General features: G+C 41.7%; 1 protein-coding gene across 1 annotated transcript in view; it reads right to left on the reverse strand.

The window, feature by feature from the left end:
• Positions 1–20085, reverse strand: part of RERE (arginine-glutamic acid dipeptide repeats) — a 370885-nt gene that overhangs the window by 208815 nt on the left and 141985 nt on the right. Inside the window, exon 2 of the mRNA XM_090268534.1 lies at positions 15951–16416. Within this exon, the coding sequence (XP_090124660.1) occupies positions 15951–16272 (322 nt within the window). The 5' untranslated portion in view covers positions 16273–16416. The remainder of the gene's footprint in view (positions 1–15950; positions 16417–20085) is intronic.

The following is a 20085-nucleotide window of genomic DNA, read 5'->3' on the forward strand; positions in this document are numbered from 1 at the left end:
GCACGTTGCTTAATTAGTTTGAGCATGTGTTTAATGATGAAATAATGAAAAAACTTAAAGGACTGGATAGTTAATACATACATAATGATAGTCTTTATGTATCATTTTAATAGACTCGGTAAAGTAACTTTAGAAGTTTATCAATTTCCAAGCATTTTAAGCAGTAACTTAAAAGAACCAAGTAATTTACCTACCCCAATCTATTCTATGGTACTTAAAATCTCATTACGACATTTATACTAATACAAACATATAAGGGAGTAGAAAAGAAAATCATGTATTTTTATTTTTCCAAGTATTTAAGGTATTCAGTTATCTCCAAAGCAAAATTCATGCACCTAAGTTCTGAAGTATTTAAATGATTTGCAAAAGGAAATCATTCTTATGCACATACATTTTAAAGTAATCAACAAACACAATATACTGCTCCATCTTTATATTCACAGACAATATTTTCTATTATGGAGACTCCGGCTTTCTCAGCTGGTGAAGCTGGCAGAATAAATAGAAGGCACTGTCTGGAAAGATGACAGACACATGGGTCAGTGTCAAGTAAAGGCCCACCGCTGTCACAAGCAGACCAAATCCCTGCGTTGCCATTTAAACGATGTTATCCAACTCAAACACCTCCATGCCACTTCAAATCAAAATTGTTTCCTTTTACAAAGCTCTTTTTACAAAACCGATAGAGTATAACAGGTTAAACAACTCTTTCAGCAATTTCCTCAGCTACTACAAAGCAAGGCATCAATGGATAATTATAATAAGGGGAACATTTAACAATTAATTGAGCCAGCAAAAACTAAACCTCCAGAGCTTAGGAGTTCAAAAGCCTGTTCACTAAGCAAAAGGGCAGAGGGTTTTAACATAACTGCAGGAAACCTCAGTCCAATTAGACTCTAGGTAAATATAAATCTTGTTCCACTGTGATTGGGACTCTTTGTCACAATCCACGAGGCTGACCGTAGCCATCCAGCTTGGAGACTGAAAAAAAAAAAAAAAAAAAAACCAGCCCCCAACCCGCCCACTGCAGCTCCCAGTGCTACCCCGTTAATTCAGTTCCTCCGGGCTCTGTGCTGAACAGAGGAGGGCTCCAGTTAGCTTGATTATACAACCAACCAATCAAGCAACAAGATTCCCAAAACGTATCCCACAACCGTGAGGTAGTAAGAAAGGTGTCTGAAGGTACTCAGGATATGTGCCAGTTTATAATGGTGACATCTTAACTAGGTCATTTTCCTCATTCAGTATCTATTCAAATTCTGTATGGAATATAGGCACAAACACTCTTTCAAAAAGAAAACAGAAAGGAATGCACATGGTTTCAAAGTGGCATCATTTGGGGTGGCAACTGCTTGCCAGGGATAGAGCTTCACTGGCAAGCTTCTGGAGATGAATACATACGGAATTACCAGGGTAGGGAGATGTCATTCCATGCTTAACAGAGTTTGCTAAGAAGGCAGAAAAAGTTACAACCTAAACCTACACAGTTTCAACAATACAAACAAGTAAAAACTATTTTTTAATTTAACTGAACAAATCAAACCAAGTTATATTTCAATTTTTTTAATTTAAAGATTTTATTTATTTATTCTAGAGAGGGGGGAAGGGAGGGAGAAAGGGAGAGAAACATCAATGTGTGGTTGCCTCTCGCGTGCCCCCAACTGGGGACCTGGCCCACAACCCAAGCCTGTGCCCCGACTGGGAATCAAACCTGCGACCCTTTGGCTCACAGGCCTGCACTCAATCCACTGAGCCACACCAGCCGGGCCACAAATTATATTTTAAAGTGTACCATAAAATATTAGATGATGAAAGAATTTTAAGGATTTTAAAAATAGGCAGAACTAGAGACGGAGCAGGAACCCTGCAGAGCAGAAGTGGCAGGGCACTGTGGCCACAAGTCTGGTCTGTTTTCGTAAGGCCTACAAGCAGTACACGCTTTTTACAGTTTTTAATGTTTGGGAGAGGTGATATTCCTTGACACATCAAAATTATATAAAATTCAAATTTCAGTGCCCATAAATAAAGTCTTGTTGGTAAACAGCCAAGCCCACTCAGTTATGTCTTGTCTGTTGCCGCTTTCCCAACAAGGACAGCGCTGAATAGTTCCAACAGAGACCTATGGCCTACAGCAGAAGTTGACAATATTTACTCTCTCGCCTTTACAGAAAAAGTTTGCTGGTCACTGCTCTAGTCACTAAGTAAGTAAAACAGCTCAACTGATAATATAAATTTTACAATGTAAAATATTACAATGTTTATGGACTTTTATTCAATAAAGACAAATTTGCTCGGAAACTTTCCATTTGTAAAATGCTCAAAAACTTTTCTAGAGGTTATTACTGTCAAACATTCAGGCCTGAGGCTTACAAAATAAACCCGCCAGCCAATGCCTTCACAAGGGGTAACAGGGTGCCCTAAAGTCATACCTCCAAGTTGCTCATCATGTATTTTATTGGAGCTGAAAACACTGCTTAGTTTTTTAGATTCAGTTGTCGATAGTTGTGAATTGGTTGACTTTTTACAGTTCATGGTTTTGATCTTCTTTTTCTTAGAATAGGTCCCTTTAACATTTCATGTAATAATGGCTTGGTGATGATGAACTCCTTTAGCTTTACCTAGTCTGGGAAGCACTTCATCTGCCCTTCTGTTCTAAATGATGGCTTTGCTGGATAGAGTAATCTAGGTTGTAGGTCCTTGCTTTTCATCACATTGAATACTGCTTGCCAGTCCCTTCTTGCCTGCAAAGTGTTTTTTTGATAATCAGCTGGTAGTTTTATGGGAATTCCTTTGTAGATAACTAACTTCTTTTCTCTTGCTGCTTTTAAGATTCTTTATCTTTAACCTTCGGCATTTTAATTATGCTATGTCTTGGTGTGGTTCTCTTTGGGCCCAACCTCCTTGGGACTCCTGTGCTTCCTGGACTTGTATGTCTATTTCCTTCGCCAAATTTGGGAAGTTTTCTTTCATTGTTTTTTCAAGTAAATTTCAATTCCTTGCTCTTCCTCTTCTCCTTCCAGCATCCCCATGATTCAGATGTTGTCACGTTTGGAGATGTCCTAGAGGTCCCTAAGCCTATCCTCAGTTTTTTTGTTAGTTTGTTTTAGCCTTTTGTTGTTGTTGTTAACTCTTGTTTCTTCTTGCTGTTCTGTTTGAATGTTTATTTCTTCCTTATGTTCCAAATCATTGATTTGAACCCCGCTTCCTTCCCTTCTCTGTCAGTTTCCTGTGGATTATTTTTTATTTCACTTGGTGTAACCTTCATTTCTTTATTTTGTTTTTTCGTACTCAAGGAATTCTGAGCATCCTGATAACCAGTGTTTTGAACTCTGCATATGATATTTTGGGTATCTCCATTTCATTTAGTTCTTTTTCTGGGGTTTTGTTCTGTTCTTTCACCTGGGTCATATTTCTTTGCCTCCTCAATTCTGCAGCCTCCCCGTGTGTGTTTCTGTGTATTAGGTAGAGCTGCTTTGACTCCCTGCCTTAGCAGCGTGGCCTAGTGTAGAAAAGGCACCTGTAAACTGTGTGGGGCGGAGCCTCAGGTGATTGCCAGGGCAAGGTAACCCGCTTCTCCACTTTGTGGCTACTTGGCGAGGGTTCAGAGAGGGGACAATGCCACCACCTGGCTTCTGGCAGTTCACCCTGCACTTGCCCTGTTTCTAGTCACTTCACCCCCTTCCTGTGTGTGACTGGTGTCCTTCCAGCTGCTACCCCTGCGGTGAATTCCAGAGCAGGTGGTTTGTGAATGTACTAAGACTGTGCTGGCCCTTTAAGGGGCGAAAATCCAGCAGTTTCTTCTGCCACTCTAACTGCTATTGGCTTTTACGGGCAGAGGTAACAGGGTTCTGTCCTCCTGGTGCTGGAACCCTGGGCTGTGTGGTCTGACCTGGGACTGAGATCGCTGGCTGCCAAGTTATCCCTCCCACCAATCCCACCACCAACACTGCTGCCACCGCCTTTCCCCACTAGGCTGCCTGTGCCCACCTCTGCGGCCCCGTCCCTCCTGCCCGTCTGAACGAATGGCTCTTCTTTAAATTCTTGGTTGTCAGATTCCATACAGCTCGATCTTCTGATGGTTCTGGGTGTTACCAGCTTTGGGATCTGGTTGCAGTTCTATGGTTGCGCGAGGAAGCAAAGCATGTCTACCTATGCCTCCATCTTGACCAGAAGTCCTTTTGGAGTTTTGAAGATGGAGACTTTAGTGACTGTAAATATCTTCCTTTAGAAGGTATATATCTTTTCAACTTAGATTATAAAATAAGTAACCCCAATTAACTGCGGTGGTATTTTTCTCCTTAAATTGATACGTATCTTTATTTCCATGAAGCTTAAGAATTAAGTTAAAAAAGATTCAAGAATTAAAAGTGCATCAACATTTTGGAGGTCAATTTTTAAAAAATCAGGAAATAGCTGATATTATTTTCTTTTTATATTAATAGTTAAAATAATTTGGCTTAGAACAACAGCCTTGTATTCCAATTTTAAAAAGCAACCCTTACCAAGGATTTTATTATGCTTGGACCTATCTCAAGAAGCCCACAGGTTATACGTGTGTGGTACACTCATTTAATACCCACTACAGCCCTTGAGGTGGGTTCTGTGACCCCCATTTTACTGATGAAGAAGCAAGGGCACAGAGACTGTGTGCCCTGGCATCTCCCCACCCAGTGGTGGCATTGGGTGGCCTGCAATAGATTGCCTCTGTGTGAAAACTGGATTCAGGCGTGCAGTCAGTACTGAAATCTAAGTGAATTTATGCACAGCACTGAAATATCTAGGACATCTTTTTAGGTTTATTTCATCCATGGGTATAATTTATTTCATTTATATGAAAAGTTACATACTTGGTAAGGTTTATATAAATAGGAATAGATCCCTGAACAAGAGAAATCAAATATTAAATTATTTTATCTAATAAGCAAGTCTAAATGTTGAAGAACTACTTTATAAACAAGACTACTAATCATAATTCAAAAATCCCTTGAAAGTGAATGTCAAAATTTAATTTATAAAAGGAATGAGATTTATAAGCTCTATGTTTTTAAAAATTGAGCAGTATATTTCAATTTATAATTTCAACAAACTGAATACCAAGTTTTTATTTTTTTATTTAATATTTTTTTTAATCCTCACCGAAGGACATTTTTTCATTGAGAGGAAGGGAGGGAGAGAAACAGCAACGCAAGAAATTAGTACCAATTCGCTACCTCCTGTACATGCCTGGACCAGGGACCAAACCTGCAACTTAGGTATGCGTCCTGACCAAGAAGCAAACCCTCAGCCTTTGGGTGTATGGGGCGACGCTCCAACGTTCACTCTGGCCAGGGCACCAACTTTTTAAACCAAAGGGAACTTCGGGTTTGAACTTCGGATAGTCCTTCCTATAACAAATACCAAACCTGAGGCCCCTTCCCAAGAAAGTCCTCCCATCAGTCTCTGCACACACGTATTACTGCCCAGCTCCTGAAGGAAGCACAGCTGAAATAATGCTATTCAAGAGAGGCCAGCCAGTACGCACAGGGCAAACACTCGGTCTGGGGCCACTATCCCTGCCCAGGGTAATAAATATTTGGGAACAGATGAGTTAGGTGCCCAGACACTTTTCTAGGCACCTGGGGATACATCAATGAGCTTAAAAAAAAAAAAGACCCGGCCCTTCTGGAGCAGAGCAGCAGGGAAACCGACACCAGAGAAAAGGAAATGGAGGTATTTAAACCAGGTGTGAGGCTTCAGAGGGTGAGGGACTGGGAAAAATGGTGAGCCCCATGGACTGGAGGTCCTTGTGGGGTCAACGATTTCTGGAGTTGGGGACTGCATGGACGAGAGGTGGAAGAGTGGAAGCCAGGAAACTACAATAGGGAGATTTTTAGAAAGCTACATTCCTGAGTTTGATTATTAATTGCTCATAAAAATACCTTCAAAGAATTACCATTTAACATTTCTTGCCAGTATCATAATAACATTTCTTCCTTTATGTATGGCCGCACATAATACAAATCCCCATCTGTTTTAGAATACACGGTTCTGCACTACAATTTTTGGCTCATTTTTTCTCATGGAGACAGTTCTGCTATAACACAACATATATGTTCCTGGGAGACCTCATGTTGAGCAAAAAATAAATAAATAAATAATTCACTGAAAATAAAAGGATATAAAATACAGCATAAGGCCCAAGGACAGAACTTTAAAAAAGGGAAAGGAATTCTGGGTGCAGCCTAAGGCCAGCCTGGCCTAGCAGAGGCTATTTGGGTGTTTGTTTTTCTGATTATGCCTTAATTGCCAGGGAATTGGTTTTGGGAAACAAACCAACTCTCTTTATTTCAAACTGCATGTTTAAAATGAACGATTTCTTTTTCCTTGCCACCGGGAGAAAAGGACAGATAACTCAAAACCCATGCAACTCTGAAATCAGATTACTATCTTTTTAATAATCAATAATTATAACCTCATGAAATAAGACAGCACAAGCAGGCACCCCAGAGTGGCTGGACGATGCCTTACAGAGCATTTAAAATTCATAGAAACTACAGATGCTGGCTTGAAGGCACCAAAATAACGCAGACTAACATGGGGCTTCTGTGAAGGCGAGCAGAGCAGGCAAGGCAACCTAACCTGCCACAGTTAAGAGAGAATAGTTGGGGTGCATCTCTCCAGAGGGAACCCCAGGGTGAAGGTGCTCCTTTTTTTCATTTCATTTTAAATAAAGATGAAAGGGCTCTTACCAGTGCAAAGGCCAAACTGAAGGTTTAAATTCTCACCTGATTTTTCCTTTTCTGCTAAAATATAACCAACCCTACATCACACCACGTAATTATACATTAGAATTCTCTGTTCTCAGTCCTCCTCCCGGGAAAAATAGCACATGAACCAGCACAAATTGTACATCCCACTGACATCACCCTTCTATTTACCTATCACATACGTAGCAAAACAAACTATTTGTAAACCTCCATATGTTGTTCCAAGTTCTTAACGAATCTGGCACTGTGTGAGTCCCCTAATGAAGCGGTACGGAGCGAGCACGTGTTGTCTTCCTGTCCTTACAAAAAGGAGAGCTTCGGACACAGAGGCGGGCAGAGAGAATGCCGTGTGCGGGCTGCTAGCGCAAGTCGAGGAACTACCAGAAGCCAGGAGAGGCGGGAAACGGTTCCTTTCCTAGCACCTTCAGGGGAGGGAGCGTGAGCTTGCCCATGCCTGGAACTGGGACTTCTAGCCTACACACTATAAGACAAATATATTTCTGTTGTAAGCTAACGTAGTCTGTGGGACTGGGGTACGTCAGCCCTAGCAAACTAATACAACGGCTCACCGTGCTCCCTCCCAAAGAAAAGGTCTCAAGATGATTGTGCAGACATGCAGTGACCTCACAGCAAATCTGGTGTGCCAGGTGAAGACTTTGGATTGGAGCCTACAGGTCACAAGCACCCACTGAAAGGCTTTAAGCAGCTTAGTATTAGGTTATGAAGTTTAAAGGAACTTGTAACACATGCCAAACCACTTTAATTCAAGCAGGGCCTAAAGGTTCCTTTACGCCAGAACTCATGTTTCCTGTTACACAGAAATGCCCTTGCAAGCGTCAGAAAAAGCTGCAGCCTATCCCAGGAAAAGAGTGCCTCAAGCAGAGACCCGCTTTTGCACGCCACATCCAACTAAGATTCCTCTGTTAGGTTGGCCAAAAAGTCCGTACAGTTTTTCCCGTAAAATAAAAGACCCACGTTTCATCTTCACCAAGAAACTTACTGATTTGTATACTTCGAATGCGTTGGCTATCTCCCTGTGGTCTATACAATGTTGACTGTTCTCAATTAATGTCTCGATTTTATCACTATCAACTCCAGCTGGTCTACCTGACCATGGAGAATCATCCAGCAAGAAATCTCCAGCAGGAAACTCCATAAACCACTTTTGACACGTTTGCTCAGTCACAGCGCCTTCTCCATACACTGCACAAGTCCTTTCTGGCATCTCCACTGGGTTTTTTACCTTTCCTGAGCTAATAAAGCATAATATGCCAAAACTGTTGTATGTTTTCTTTCATCTTCAGTATTAAAATAGCCACACAAAAGTTCACCAATATTGATGTTTTTTTAAATGCACGCTGATACGACAGCTGTCACAAGACAATCTAGCAAAATTGTTTCAAATGATGTTAAAGACCTCTAAGTGCTACTAGAGCCATCTTAGGAGAAAAAAAACAAATGAACTTTCAGCCAACCAGATACAAGAGACATGGATAATAAAAAGTTAAAGATCAAATTAGCTTTTATTTCCCCAAAACACTTGTCCTGAAACACCAAAGCCAGTTGTTGGGTTTTTTGCTTAATTTTTAAGAGGAAATGTTTGTCTGAGTAATTGCAATATATAAGCTCTCAGAGAATCAAGACTTTAAAACCAGAATTCAGCCTCTCAGCAGGTCAGAGACCAACTGCTCAGTAAAAAATCTTCCAGATACCAGTGCCTGAGTGTAACTACTATCCTGACTTCAAAACACTATAAAGATCTGCTTGCCTGGTTTTAAACTTCACATAAAAGGAATCATAAGGCACTACACTCTTTGTGTCCACTCAGCATTATACTTGATTCACCGATCTACTTTTAACTTCAATTTTGATTCACGCTAGATCCCCAGGTTTCATTTTGTTTATTTTGGATTTTGTCTGGCTTAAATTCCATTTACATCAAAAGAAATTAACACCTCAATGTTCAGTGTATAATCAATTCTAGGTTCTAGGTCCTTTTTCAGTTCAAGTCCCTAATTACTAACAATAATGAGAAAAACTTGGAAACCAAAAGGAGAAATGTTTACTTCACCTAAGGTCTCATAAACCACAAACTTAAAATTTCTTTGTCTTTAATTTTATCTTCATGTAAAATTTCATACTTCGTTCAAAAGGTAGAAGGTACACGAATATACCAAACCCGAAAGTTCCTGATCTTGATTTTGTCCATCTCGTATGTAATGAAGGTTTGTTATTCTAGTAATAACACCGGAGGTAAATACTCCAGAAAGTGAAACAAAATCATAGTTGATATGACAGAATACAAGAAATGGAGAACCAGCTTAATAATCACTTTTTAAAGAACATGTTTCTTTAGTGAAAGAACAAAACCAAAGTGCCAAAATTAAAACACCACCACCCAATAATGTGAATTTTTGCCTGCTTAGTCGGCAGCAGTATCTAACTGAAGGGAACGGACACACTACCAATGGGAATGTAAACTGTACGCTACTGTGGAAAACAGTATAGAGGTTCCTCAAAAAAGCAAACATATCACTACCATGTAATCAATCCTGAAAGTTCCACTGGGTATATAACTGATGGAAATGAAGTCACTACTGCTAGGGCTAAAGAAGCAAACCAGTGACTCTCAAACCAGTAGGAGATAATTGAACAGATGAATCATGGAAAAGGGGCCAGGAAAGGGCATTCCGCAGCTCCTCACACCTATCTCTGGGATCAAAAGGAGGAAGACTGTTGTCACCAACACAGAGATGTGGAAAGACGTAGCTAGATAACTTTGCAAATAAGTTGGAGAAAGACCTGTAACTAGATTATCCTTAGTTAATCACACCCTGAGTTAAGTAGTTAATCAGTCAGATTGTGAACCCGGATTAACCAGTAGTGGAGAAACAGGGGAGAAGGGGAGGGGAGGGGGAGCTAATCACATTATCATAGAACCAGTTTTCTTTGCACCCTGGCTGGTTTGGCTCAGTGGATTGAGCGTCGGCCTGCGAGCTAAGTGTCGCTGGTTCGATCTTCCAGTCAGGGCACATCAGAGAAGGAAAACTCTGATTCCAAAACACCTCCGCTGCCTTGCGGCATACCTCTTCAGGGGAAAGGCTAAGGGAGTAAACCCCGACAGAAAATCCGGAGCCGGAGTCCCTAAGGCGGTTTGACGTTGTAGTCAACACCGGCAACTCCTGCGGCGCACCTGAAGCCAAGCTGTATTGACTCCGTCTTTCCCTTGGACCCTTCAGCTGCGAAGAGAGGGGGGGTCTGCTGCATGGGCAACAGCAGACCCTCCATATCACCCTGCCCAGGCTCTGTAGCTTCAGCTTCACTGGAGAGGACACCCCAGCATCATCGCAATATGTCGATTCAACACGGGAGGAGATAGATATCGTGTCACTCCCAAGTCGGACTGCATAGCCATTCTCGGCGGTGCAGATAGACTCTTAAGAAGCTACACCATCGTCTCTCGAGACGGACGGCTGCCGCCGCCGCCGACGACGAGTTTTCTTTGTCTACTTGGCATGCACATGCCCCTAGCTGGCGGTGCGCCCGACTGCAGACTCACGAGTAAACGCCTCGCTTTGCTGCTCAAGTCCCGTGTCCCGGTGTTTCATTGTGAGCATTTCTCACACCACCTCAAAAAGATATCTGCACCCCTGTGTTTATTTCAGCATTATTTACAATAGCCAAGACATCGAAGCGGCCTAAGTATCCATTGAAGGAAGCGTGAATAAAGAAGCCATGGTGTATATACAATGGAATATATTCAGTCATAAAAAAGGAAGAAAATCCTGCCATCTGCAAGAACATGGATGAACCTGAGGGCATTTTGCTAAGTGAAAAACTCAGAAGGGGAAAGACAAACATTGTATGATCTCATTTATCTATGGAATCTAAAAATATCAAACTCATAAGAACAGAGAAAAGATTACAGTTATTTAGGGGGGGCGGTGCTCATAGGATGTGGGTGAAGATAGCCAAGGGGTACCAACTTCCAATGATAAGATGAATAACTTCAAGGGACATGATGTATAGCATGATGACCATAACTAACAACAGTGCACTGTATATCTGAGTGTCATAAGAGTCAAGTTTTAAAGTTCTCACCACAAAACAAAATGTAACTATGTGAGACTATGGACGCTTGAGGTAATTATTCTATAATACACACATATATAAAAGCACTGCACTGTACAAACAATTTTATATGTCAATTATATCTCAATTAAACTGGAGAAGATAGAATAAAGAAATTAGTATGCTACCCACAGCAAACTTTAGAAATCAGTATGCTATGCTTAAAGAAGCCCAAAAGGGAAGTCTGAATGGGCACAGCTGTGTAATAAATCATTTTGTTGTTGTGACAATCATCTCAGAGTAACGACTGACAGCAAAGAAGTTAGATTAGACACAGGGGCAATATATAATAGGGCCCCTCAAAGTTTCTCGTATGTTTTTTTTTTTAATTATAGAAAAAGTCTGTTAAATCACTCATTGGGAAATAAATTATTCAAAATAGACTTCCAGAAGCATTATTCTAATTTTGACATCATTCATCAGTCAATAGATTTCTGAAAGATTTTTTTTGCCATGGATGCCAGGAATACAATAAAAAACAAAATCCGACTTGCTGCTTTTATGGAGGACACATCAATCCTAAAACAGCAACAGAAAAAGACAGAAAACAGCAACTGGAATGCTGCCAACAGCATACAGGAAGTGGGTGAAATGATTGGAAACCGGGTGTGAACCAGGCAAATCGTCGTAAGCCAGGCAGTGGCACTGTCCCCTCTCAGAGCCCCTTACCAGAGCCACAAAGTGGGGAAGCAGGTGGCCCCACCCTGTCAATTACCTAAGGCTCCGCCCCACATAATTTACAGGTGCCTTTTCCACACTAGGCCACACTACTAAGGCAGGGAGTAAAAGCAGCTCTACAAACACAGGGAGGCTGCTAAATTGAGGAGACAAAGAAATATGGCCCAGATGAAAGAACAGAACAAAACCCCAGAAAAAGAACTAAATGAAATGGAGAAAACCAAATTATCAGATGAAGAGTTCAAAACACTGGTTATCAGGATACTAAGAGAACTCCTTGAGTACAAAAATAAATAAATAAATAAATAAAGGAAGCAATGAAGGTTACACCAAGTGAAATAAAGAAAAATATGTAGGGAACCAACAGTGAAGGGAAGAAAGTGGGATTCAAATCAATGATTTGCAACATAAGAAAGAGATAAACATTTAACCAGAACAAAAAGAAGAAACTAGAATTGAAAAAAACAAGGACAGGCTTAGGAACCTCTGGGACAACTTTAAACATGCCAACATCCGAATCATTGGGGTGCCAGAAGGAGAAGAGGAAGAGCAAAAAATTAAAAACTTATTTGAAAAAAAATAATGAAAGAAAACTTCTCAAATTTGGTGAAAGAAATAGACATACAAATCCAGGAAGCACAGAGAGTCCCAAACAAGTTGGACCCAAAGAGAACCACACCAAGACACATCATAATTAAAATACCAAACATTAAAGATAAAGAGAGAATCTGGAAGGCAGCAAGAGAAAAGCAAAGAGTTCCCTACAAAGGAGTTCCTATAAGACTATGAGCTGATTTTCTCAAAAGAAACTTTGCAGGCAAGAAGGGACTGACAAGAAGTATTCAAAATGATGAAAAGCAAGGACCTACAGCCTAGATCATTCTATCCAGCAAAGCTACCATTTAGAAGGTAAGGGCAGATAAAGTGCTTCCCAGACAGGGTAAAGCTGAAGGAGGTCATCATCACTAAGTCATTATTACAGGAAATGTTAATGGGACTTATTTTAAGAAAAAGATGATCAGAACTATGTACATTAAAAAGACAACAAATTCACAACTATCAACAACTGAATCTAAAAAACAAAAACAAACTAAGCAAACAACCAGAACAGGAACAGAATCATATGTATATAGATTTTTTGGCAGGTTATCAGCTGGGAGCGGGAAGGGAGAGAAATGGGGAAATGGTACAGGAATTAAGAAGCATAATTGGTAGGAACAAAATAGACAGAGAGATGTTAAGAATAATATAGGAAATGGAGAAGCCGAAGAACTTATATCCACAACCCATGGACATGCACTAAGGGGGTGGGGTGATTGTGGAAGGAAGGCGAGTATTGGGTGGAGGGGAGCCAAGTGGGGAAAATGGGACGACTGTAACAGTGTAATCAACATACTTAAAAAATAAAATAAAATAAAAGTCTATTATGCTGAGTTACTATGAACAAAGTAAACATAACTCAGAGATAAGGAGCTGGGTCAAAAAAGCTGGTTGTGTTAAACCTTAACTAGTGTTAAATTCTAAATAATACCCAATTTGTCAGTAAAATCTCATTCTTCTCAGACCATATAATCTGATTATAGACCTGTTCCCCTAGGATAAGAAATAGTTACATAACAGTCTATTTTTATCCTCACAGTATCACTCACTACTGGGCTCATTCTCAATGCTATTTTGGGAGGTACCTATAATTTACACTTAATCTGAGTATTAAAACCAATTCAGAAAAGTACGAAGCAAAAGGAAAAGTCTGTGCTTTATATCCTACAGAAGCAAATGAGCATAAAAGAGCTACCATTCAACAACCAATAATACACTGAGGAAACCCCTTACGATGTCCCGTAGAGTTCCCACCCAAACATTAAGATACAGCCAAGCCCACATCTCTGCAAGTGGGCGAGGATAGCGGGTTTTCATCCCTAACAAAAGATGTGACTCTTTACTCTGCACGAGGAAGAAAAAGACCAGAGAGGAAGACAAAGGAAAGCAGAAAAATCCAGTCCCCTATGAGAACCTAATCATAGTACCCTCCTGACTTCAGTTTAGGTAAACCTAAAGAACAGGCAATATTTAACAACCCTTCATTTAGAAAGAAGCTTTTGTGAGAAGACAACTAAGTCATTTAGCTTCACATGCATCCCCCAAATGAAAAGAAGCCACTGATGAGGTCAGAGACAATCTCCTTGCCAAGGAGTCAGGCATCCAGGGGACCTGGCAGGGGGTAAACCCCAGGTCACAGCAACATCACCCACCCACGCGTGAGGAGCCCTTTGCACGAAGTAGTCACTTTTGGTTTCTATAGATCTTTCATACCAACATATTTAGCATCCAAAGAGAGCTGTTTTCCACATTTCACAAGGGTCCTCAGTTCTTCCCAAAACATTTTGTAAATAAGCCCTTAGGACCTCCCTCGACATCAAGCAGGAAGGACTTCCTATCATCCAGTAGAAGATGCATTACGAATATGCAACAGATCACAGACTAGTTTTCTCAAAACTGGCTTTTCTTAGGGAGATATTCAGAAGGAACTGTGTGCCACAGACCCATAAACAGAGACAAGGGCAAGGTTGGGGTATTTGTGCTGGTTTGTTTATTATTAAGGAAGTTTCCATCACTGCAGGACGTCTCTGAGTCACGAATTATGACTCTCTCAGGAGAGGGCCCTGTGTGCAGCGTTTCCCACAGGTATTTGACTACCAACATTTGAGGGAAGTATCGCCGCTGACACTGGGGTAACCTGCCGTTGGAAAAGGCTGGCCTTCTGACAATGATCCAAAGGATCACATTACTACACTGAATTAGTATGTATCAAGAAAAAATGATACAGTAAGATCTTATCTCCAGTTATCACACTATAATCTATATTTAGCACATTCTGCTCCTTCCTCGTGACCTAAAACTAAATAGGTCTACAGCAAGAACCTGCGCTAACTCTGTAAAGAGACAGTCTTTGGAGGCTAAGGAATCCTCACGGCCCAATATCTAAGTCTGGATCAAAGATACCGACAACGGGGTAACCTATACATTATTAAATCTCTACGGCAGAGCTTTAATCTCTCTACAACCTCCACTTTGATAATTTGCCATTACATAAACACCTTCCAATAATATCAACCAAGAAGCTGTAGTTGTGAATACAAGTTTGTCTCTAAGTTCTAATACTGAGTCTTTAGAAATTCAAAACTAATTCCTTGGGGGGGAGTGGGGGAGAATGGTACTTTATGTAAAGTTCAAAACAGTGCCAGTCCTCAAACTGTACCAGGTTAATGGCACAGCGATCGCCTTATGATCTCTGTTTCCTGGAAAAACATCAAAATGGGAGACTTTTTATTTTTAAAGATTTTATTTATTTATTTTTAGAGAGAGAGGGAGGGAGGGAGAAAGAGAGGGAAGGAAACATCGATCAGCTGCCTCTCGTGCATCCCCACCAGGGACCTGGCCTGCAACCCAGGCCTGTAACCTGACCGGGAATGGAACCAGTGACCTCTCAGTTTGCAGGCTGGCTCTCAATCCACTGAGCCACACGAGCCAGGGCAAACTGGGAAGCTTTTAATCTGTTAATTACAGCTCATATGAAATTCATGTCATTCCTCAGCACTACAAGTAATTCAAACAAAATGATTTTTAGCTAGTTTTACTGACTTCTGTAAGAAAAGTATCTTAACACATACACTACACTGAATGAAAAGAAAAGCTCTGCTTGTGCCCAGCAGGCCGTGCATCCCGTGTTTCCCCGCATCTCATATGCACAGCGGCCCTCTGTGTCCTCTGAGCGGCGCTAGAAACCCTCAGTGCGCTGACTGCGCATAGTCTGTTTCCTGAGAAAGCGAAGCAGTTTACTCGGCTTCCCCTACTATCACTGGTTAGAGAACCCGAAGCTCGATCCTGCAGTAACGGGGGTTATGAGGAGAAATAAACCTTAGTCTGAAGGCCGTGGGAAGTATGTCTCTGGCTTCTGGTCTCCTCTGCAGCCAATGTAACGTTTCCTGTCCCCAAGAACCTTAAGGTTTACTTGTGCCCCCAGAGCCGCTACATCCTAGCCCGTGTGAAGAAGGCAGAGATGACGACCACCGAGCAGACGGTGCAGGTCAGCGGAGAGAAGCAGCAGCGCGAGGATGCGCACGAGGACGCGCGGGGAGAACCGGCAGGCGCGCAGGCCGGGACAGAGGCCGCGTGGGGGCCCACACAGGCAGGCCGCGGTGAACCCCGCCGTCCGGGAGCGGGTCAGCACGCTCGCCACCGTGCGTTTGCCCACCCAAACTACCTCCTACCCTTCTGGGCTCCACGCCTGCCCTACCAGGCAAAAATCACCTGCGTGCTGGGCCGGCACCCCCTCCCCCCAACACACACCCCAACACCTTGCAAAGACCCCGACACAACAGCGCTCCTCACCTCCTGGCCTGTAGACAACATCATCCTCCGTGATGTAGGATGTTATCTCGCCAGTGTCTGTCCTTTCGTAGCGAGATTTTTTTTTCGGTGGCTTCTTTTTGTTCTTCTTCGTGGACTCCTCTGTGGTGGCACTGTTGTCATTGTCCTCATCTTCACTGTGATCACTCTCAGCATAATTTTTGGCACCTCCTTCCAAGGTACAGCTCCGGCGTGGCCTGGAATTCTCGCTCTCTCTGGCTTTGTCTCTTTTCTCTCTCTCTCGGTCCCGGTCTCGGTCCCGGTCCTTCTCTTTGTCTTTGTCTTTGTCTTTGTCAGCTGTCATGATTCGCCACGTGCCTTCTTCTGTCCTCTCACGGCTAGGCCTCCGTGAAAGGTAGACAGTAAGCCTGGGCTTCAGTCTTCTGAATTTCTCACTCAATTCCAGGGAAAATCCAACCACTCCAACAGCCCCGACGTTTCAAAAATGCTAGGAGAAAAAAGAGAGAGAGAAATTGATTTTACTTTGTCACTTCCTCATATTTTTTTCCCTAAAATAACACTTGTTAAATGAATCCCTTACTCATACTTTAACCCTGAAAACTTCTCACAAGCCACAGGAAAAAAGGTATGAGTGATAAAAGAATTACATAGTTTTGACCTCTGCTAGCATATGGTTTGGAATTTTTCTACAACAGCAATAATAAAAAATGTCAGAATGCATAAGATGAACTATACTTTCTGTACACCAATTGTTTTCTCCTGTTTAAAAAAAAAGGGTACCCTAGTGGACAACATATAATGGGGTACAATTGTACAAAAGGCACTTTACAGCATGAAATTAATTTAGAAGACAAAGAACCTATAGTAAAAATTATTTCCACCTGGAAAAAAAAATAATTTGGATAGCCTTGGAAAATGTCTCGGGATATCTCACAGCGTTACTATCTTCTTAAGATTCTTTCTAGCCCCTTCTCTGAATTTCCAGAGCCCCTCCCAATAACAGACTTGAGAGTTAACTCAAATAAAAGCAACAACTCCAAAGTAAGATTCGTGTGCCTTTGATTACAACTGTTCACATCTTCTAAGTCTACTATGCTAGTTATTTTCCAAGAAAAATGGCTTCTCTAAAGCTATATTATCTCTGCCTTAGCCAAACATAACAGCTTCCAAAAACAACCTTCTAACTTCAGGGAACATTAGGGGGTTTTCACATTCTTCCCAATTCCCACTATGAACAGCCTCCCTAATAAACTCCTCCTTAGAACTTAATCCAACAGGGCAAGTGTGAAGTCAAGGGCTTAAAGTGAAAAGGGTGAGTACCAAACTCCAACCCAACACGATTCGAATAAAAATTTCATAGGAGGGGGAAACAATGTTTTGTTTACACGTCAGTTTTGGAACAGACATAATAACCAGTAGTTTATCCTTTGAATTCTTTTACCACCTTCTCCAATATCTCATCTAACGTGTTCAGCAATCTGCACCCAACACTATCTATGTGCCAGGCATTAGGGGATAAAGACAGAATGCGGAAAAACTCATGGCCCTTGCCCTCAATGCTCTAATGAAGAACAGGGAGGCGACTGATGACTGAGAGCCATCCATCTCTCACGTCACTAGGACCAGGGGAAACACACATGCAAACAAACCAAAGGCTGGTACTCTTTACTTAGACAACAACAAACAAATCAGCTTGCAATTATATGTCCCAGACGCAGAGGAAATGCTCACTGGTCATGCCCAAAACCATAAAAATGATCATATACTTTCTTGAAACCTCAGAGGTCAAATCTGATCCACAAAATATCTCCTCTTTCCACTTCAAATACCCTTCGGCATTCAGGAAAATAAAAAATGTTAACAACAACCTTTGGGAAACAGACCAACGAAGAAGCAATAATGCTGACTATCTACGAGCAAAGTCAGAAAAATGAAAGCATGTAGCACAAACCGAGACCACTCCCTCCTACACAGCAAATATGCTTTCAGAAAGATTGCAATTTTCTAAACATATTTCATGAAAATGAAAAATTATTCTAGTGCCTACAGAACTTCTGCCTAGATGACTCATCTGTTAAACAGACAGTAATAAACTCCCAAGTCCCTGTAAACCACTGGGGTTAGCAACTGAAAACACAGAAAGAAACATATTACTTCCTCTATCGGGCTTAAGTTTAGCACATAAACAAGCCAATCATGCAAGAAGAAAACTATTAGCTGACACAGTTGTTAAAACATTCTTCTGGCATTGAAAACACACCCAGGTCAACTGGGAGTCCCAAAGAGCAAGATTTTAAACTGAAAACCTCTCAAATGCAGGGCAGACAGACTTCTGATAAATTTAAGAAAAAGATCATTCTCCCTAAGGTAAACAAGATAACTGCTCCAGAAAATTGTGTAAAAGTATTATTTTAGCACTCAAAAAAGGAAGAAATAAGTAAAAATTGTGCATTCAACACTACTCCCTACAAAATCATATACCATGTTTCTATTTACAAAGAAATTGGAGTCGTTTCTGCTAAGAAAAAAAAAAAATTAAAAACAGAGCCCTGGCTGGTGTGGCTCAGTTGTCTGGCGTGTCGTCCCACAGGCAAAGGGCTGTGGGTTCAGCTCTCGGCGGGGGCACACGCCTAGGGCTGCAGGTTGAATCCCCATCCAGACGCAAGGAGAGGCAACCAATCGATGCCCTTCTCTCACATCATGTTTCTCTCTCTTCCTTCCTCTATTTCTAAAAGCAATGGGGAGAAAAGTGTCCTCAGGTGAAGATTAAAAATATATATATTTTTTTAAATAAGAAACAATAGAGAAGACATCAACAAAATGTATGTGTCCCCAACTTTCAGATAACTAAGAACCCTAAATTCTTTAAAAGTCAATGCAATTACCATTTATATTTGGCTCTAATATATAACTCAGTGAGGATATAAATATTTTTCTCTGCATTTCCTATAGAATTATAGTTTTCCTGAGCCTCATTACACAATGACCAACACACAATGTTAATGTGACCTTTGAGGAAAGGGGCCCGGAGAGAAACCAGAAGGCACTGAGAAGGGCAGCTGTCACTCCAATTCAGCAGAAATGATCTGCAAATCAGCACCACAGCGGCGCCTCTGCAACAGCAGGAGTTTACAGTCCCTGCCATAATCCCACCTGATCCTCTCCCTCAGCAAGTCAATCGAGAGGACGAGACAGCAGCCGCCCCGCGCACCGCACAGACCACAGGAGGACTAAGAAGGCCCCGTCTGCACGCAGCCACGCCGCCCACGATTCAAGGCAGTTCTTGCAGAGGGGAGCCCCACCTGACCGATCCCAGCCTGCAGCTCAGGTCAGACTCCGTGCTGCCCGGGTCACCGGCTCTCACAGGTGCCAGTTTTTCCCGCGCACATCCTTGCTGGTAATTCCGACAAACAGATTCAGGAAACACACTCACTTTGCCCACTCCTCCCAAAAAAGTTTTCTCCAGTAAGAAAGTAAAAAATATTGAAAGTATCTCTGTTAATCCACAGCTCAACAGGGTGAAACACAGTGTGAGACACTTTAATTAACAAATAACAAAAGGAACATCTAATCTAGAACACATGAGAGTCACAACAATCTTGACCTAACCATTGAACCAATGTCTACTGAACACCTCCTGTGTGCTAGTTATACTGCTCTAGGTGAGAAGAAAACAGCAGAGAACCACATACAAACTTCCCTGCCCTGGTGAAGCTGATCTCTAGGCAAGGCAGAAAGACCATAAACAAACGGATAATAACATTCACTTAATGTCTTAGATAGGTTCTTGGACCCCTTGCAAAACAACGTGTAAAAAAACCAATTTCCCCACAGGCTACGTGATATAAATAAGAGGTGAGTTCCTACAGCACCTCATCAACATTGTAACAAAATGACACTGAAGGGAAGGTCTCTGTCTCTCTCTCTCTCTCTCTCCACACACACACACACACACACACCACACAGTAAGGCAAAAGCAGGCTTACAGTTGTTCTCATGGAAAATACAATAACTAATAAATAATAATTCAAGAATAAACAGCGTACTCACAAGTGCATATATATATCACATGAAAAGACCTTAAATGGAGAATTCAGTGGGAACGGGGAGTGTGGGAGGACTGCCATTTTACACGGCAGTCAGGGAAGCCGTCCTG

Source organism: Furipterus horrens, unplaced genomic scaffold (assembly GCF_987537825.1).
Source record: "Furipterus horrens unplaced genomic scaffold, mFurHor1.1.pri manual_scaffold_3, whole genome shotgun sequence".
Lineage (NCBI taxonomy): Eukaryota > Metazoa > Chordata > Mammalia > Chiroptera > Furipteridae > Furipterus > Furipterus horrens.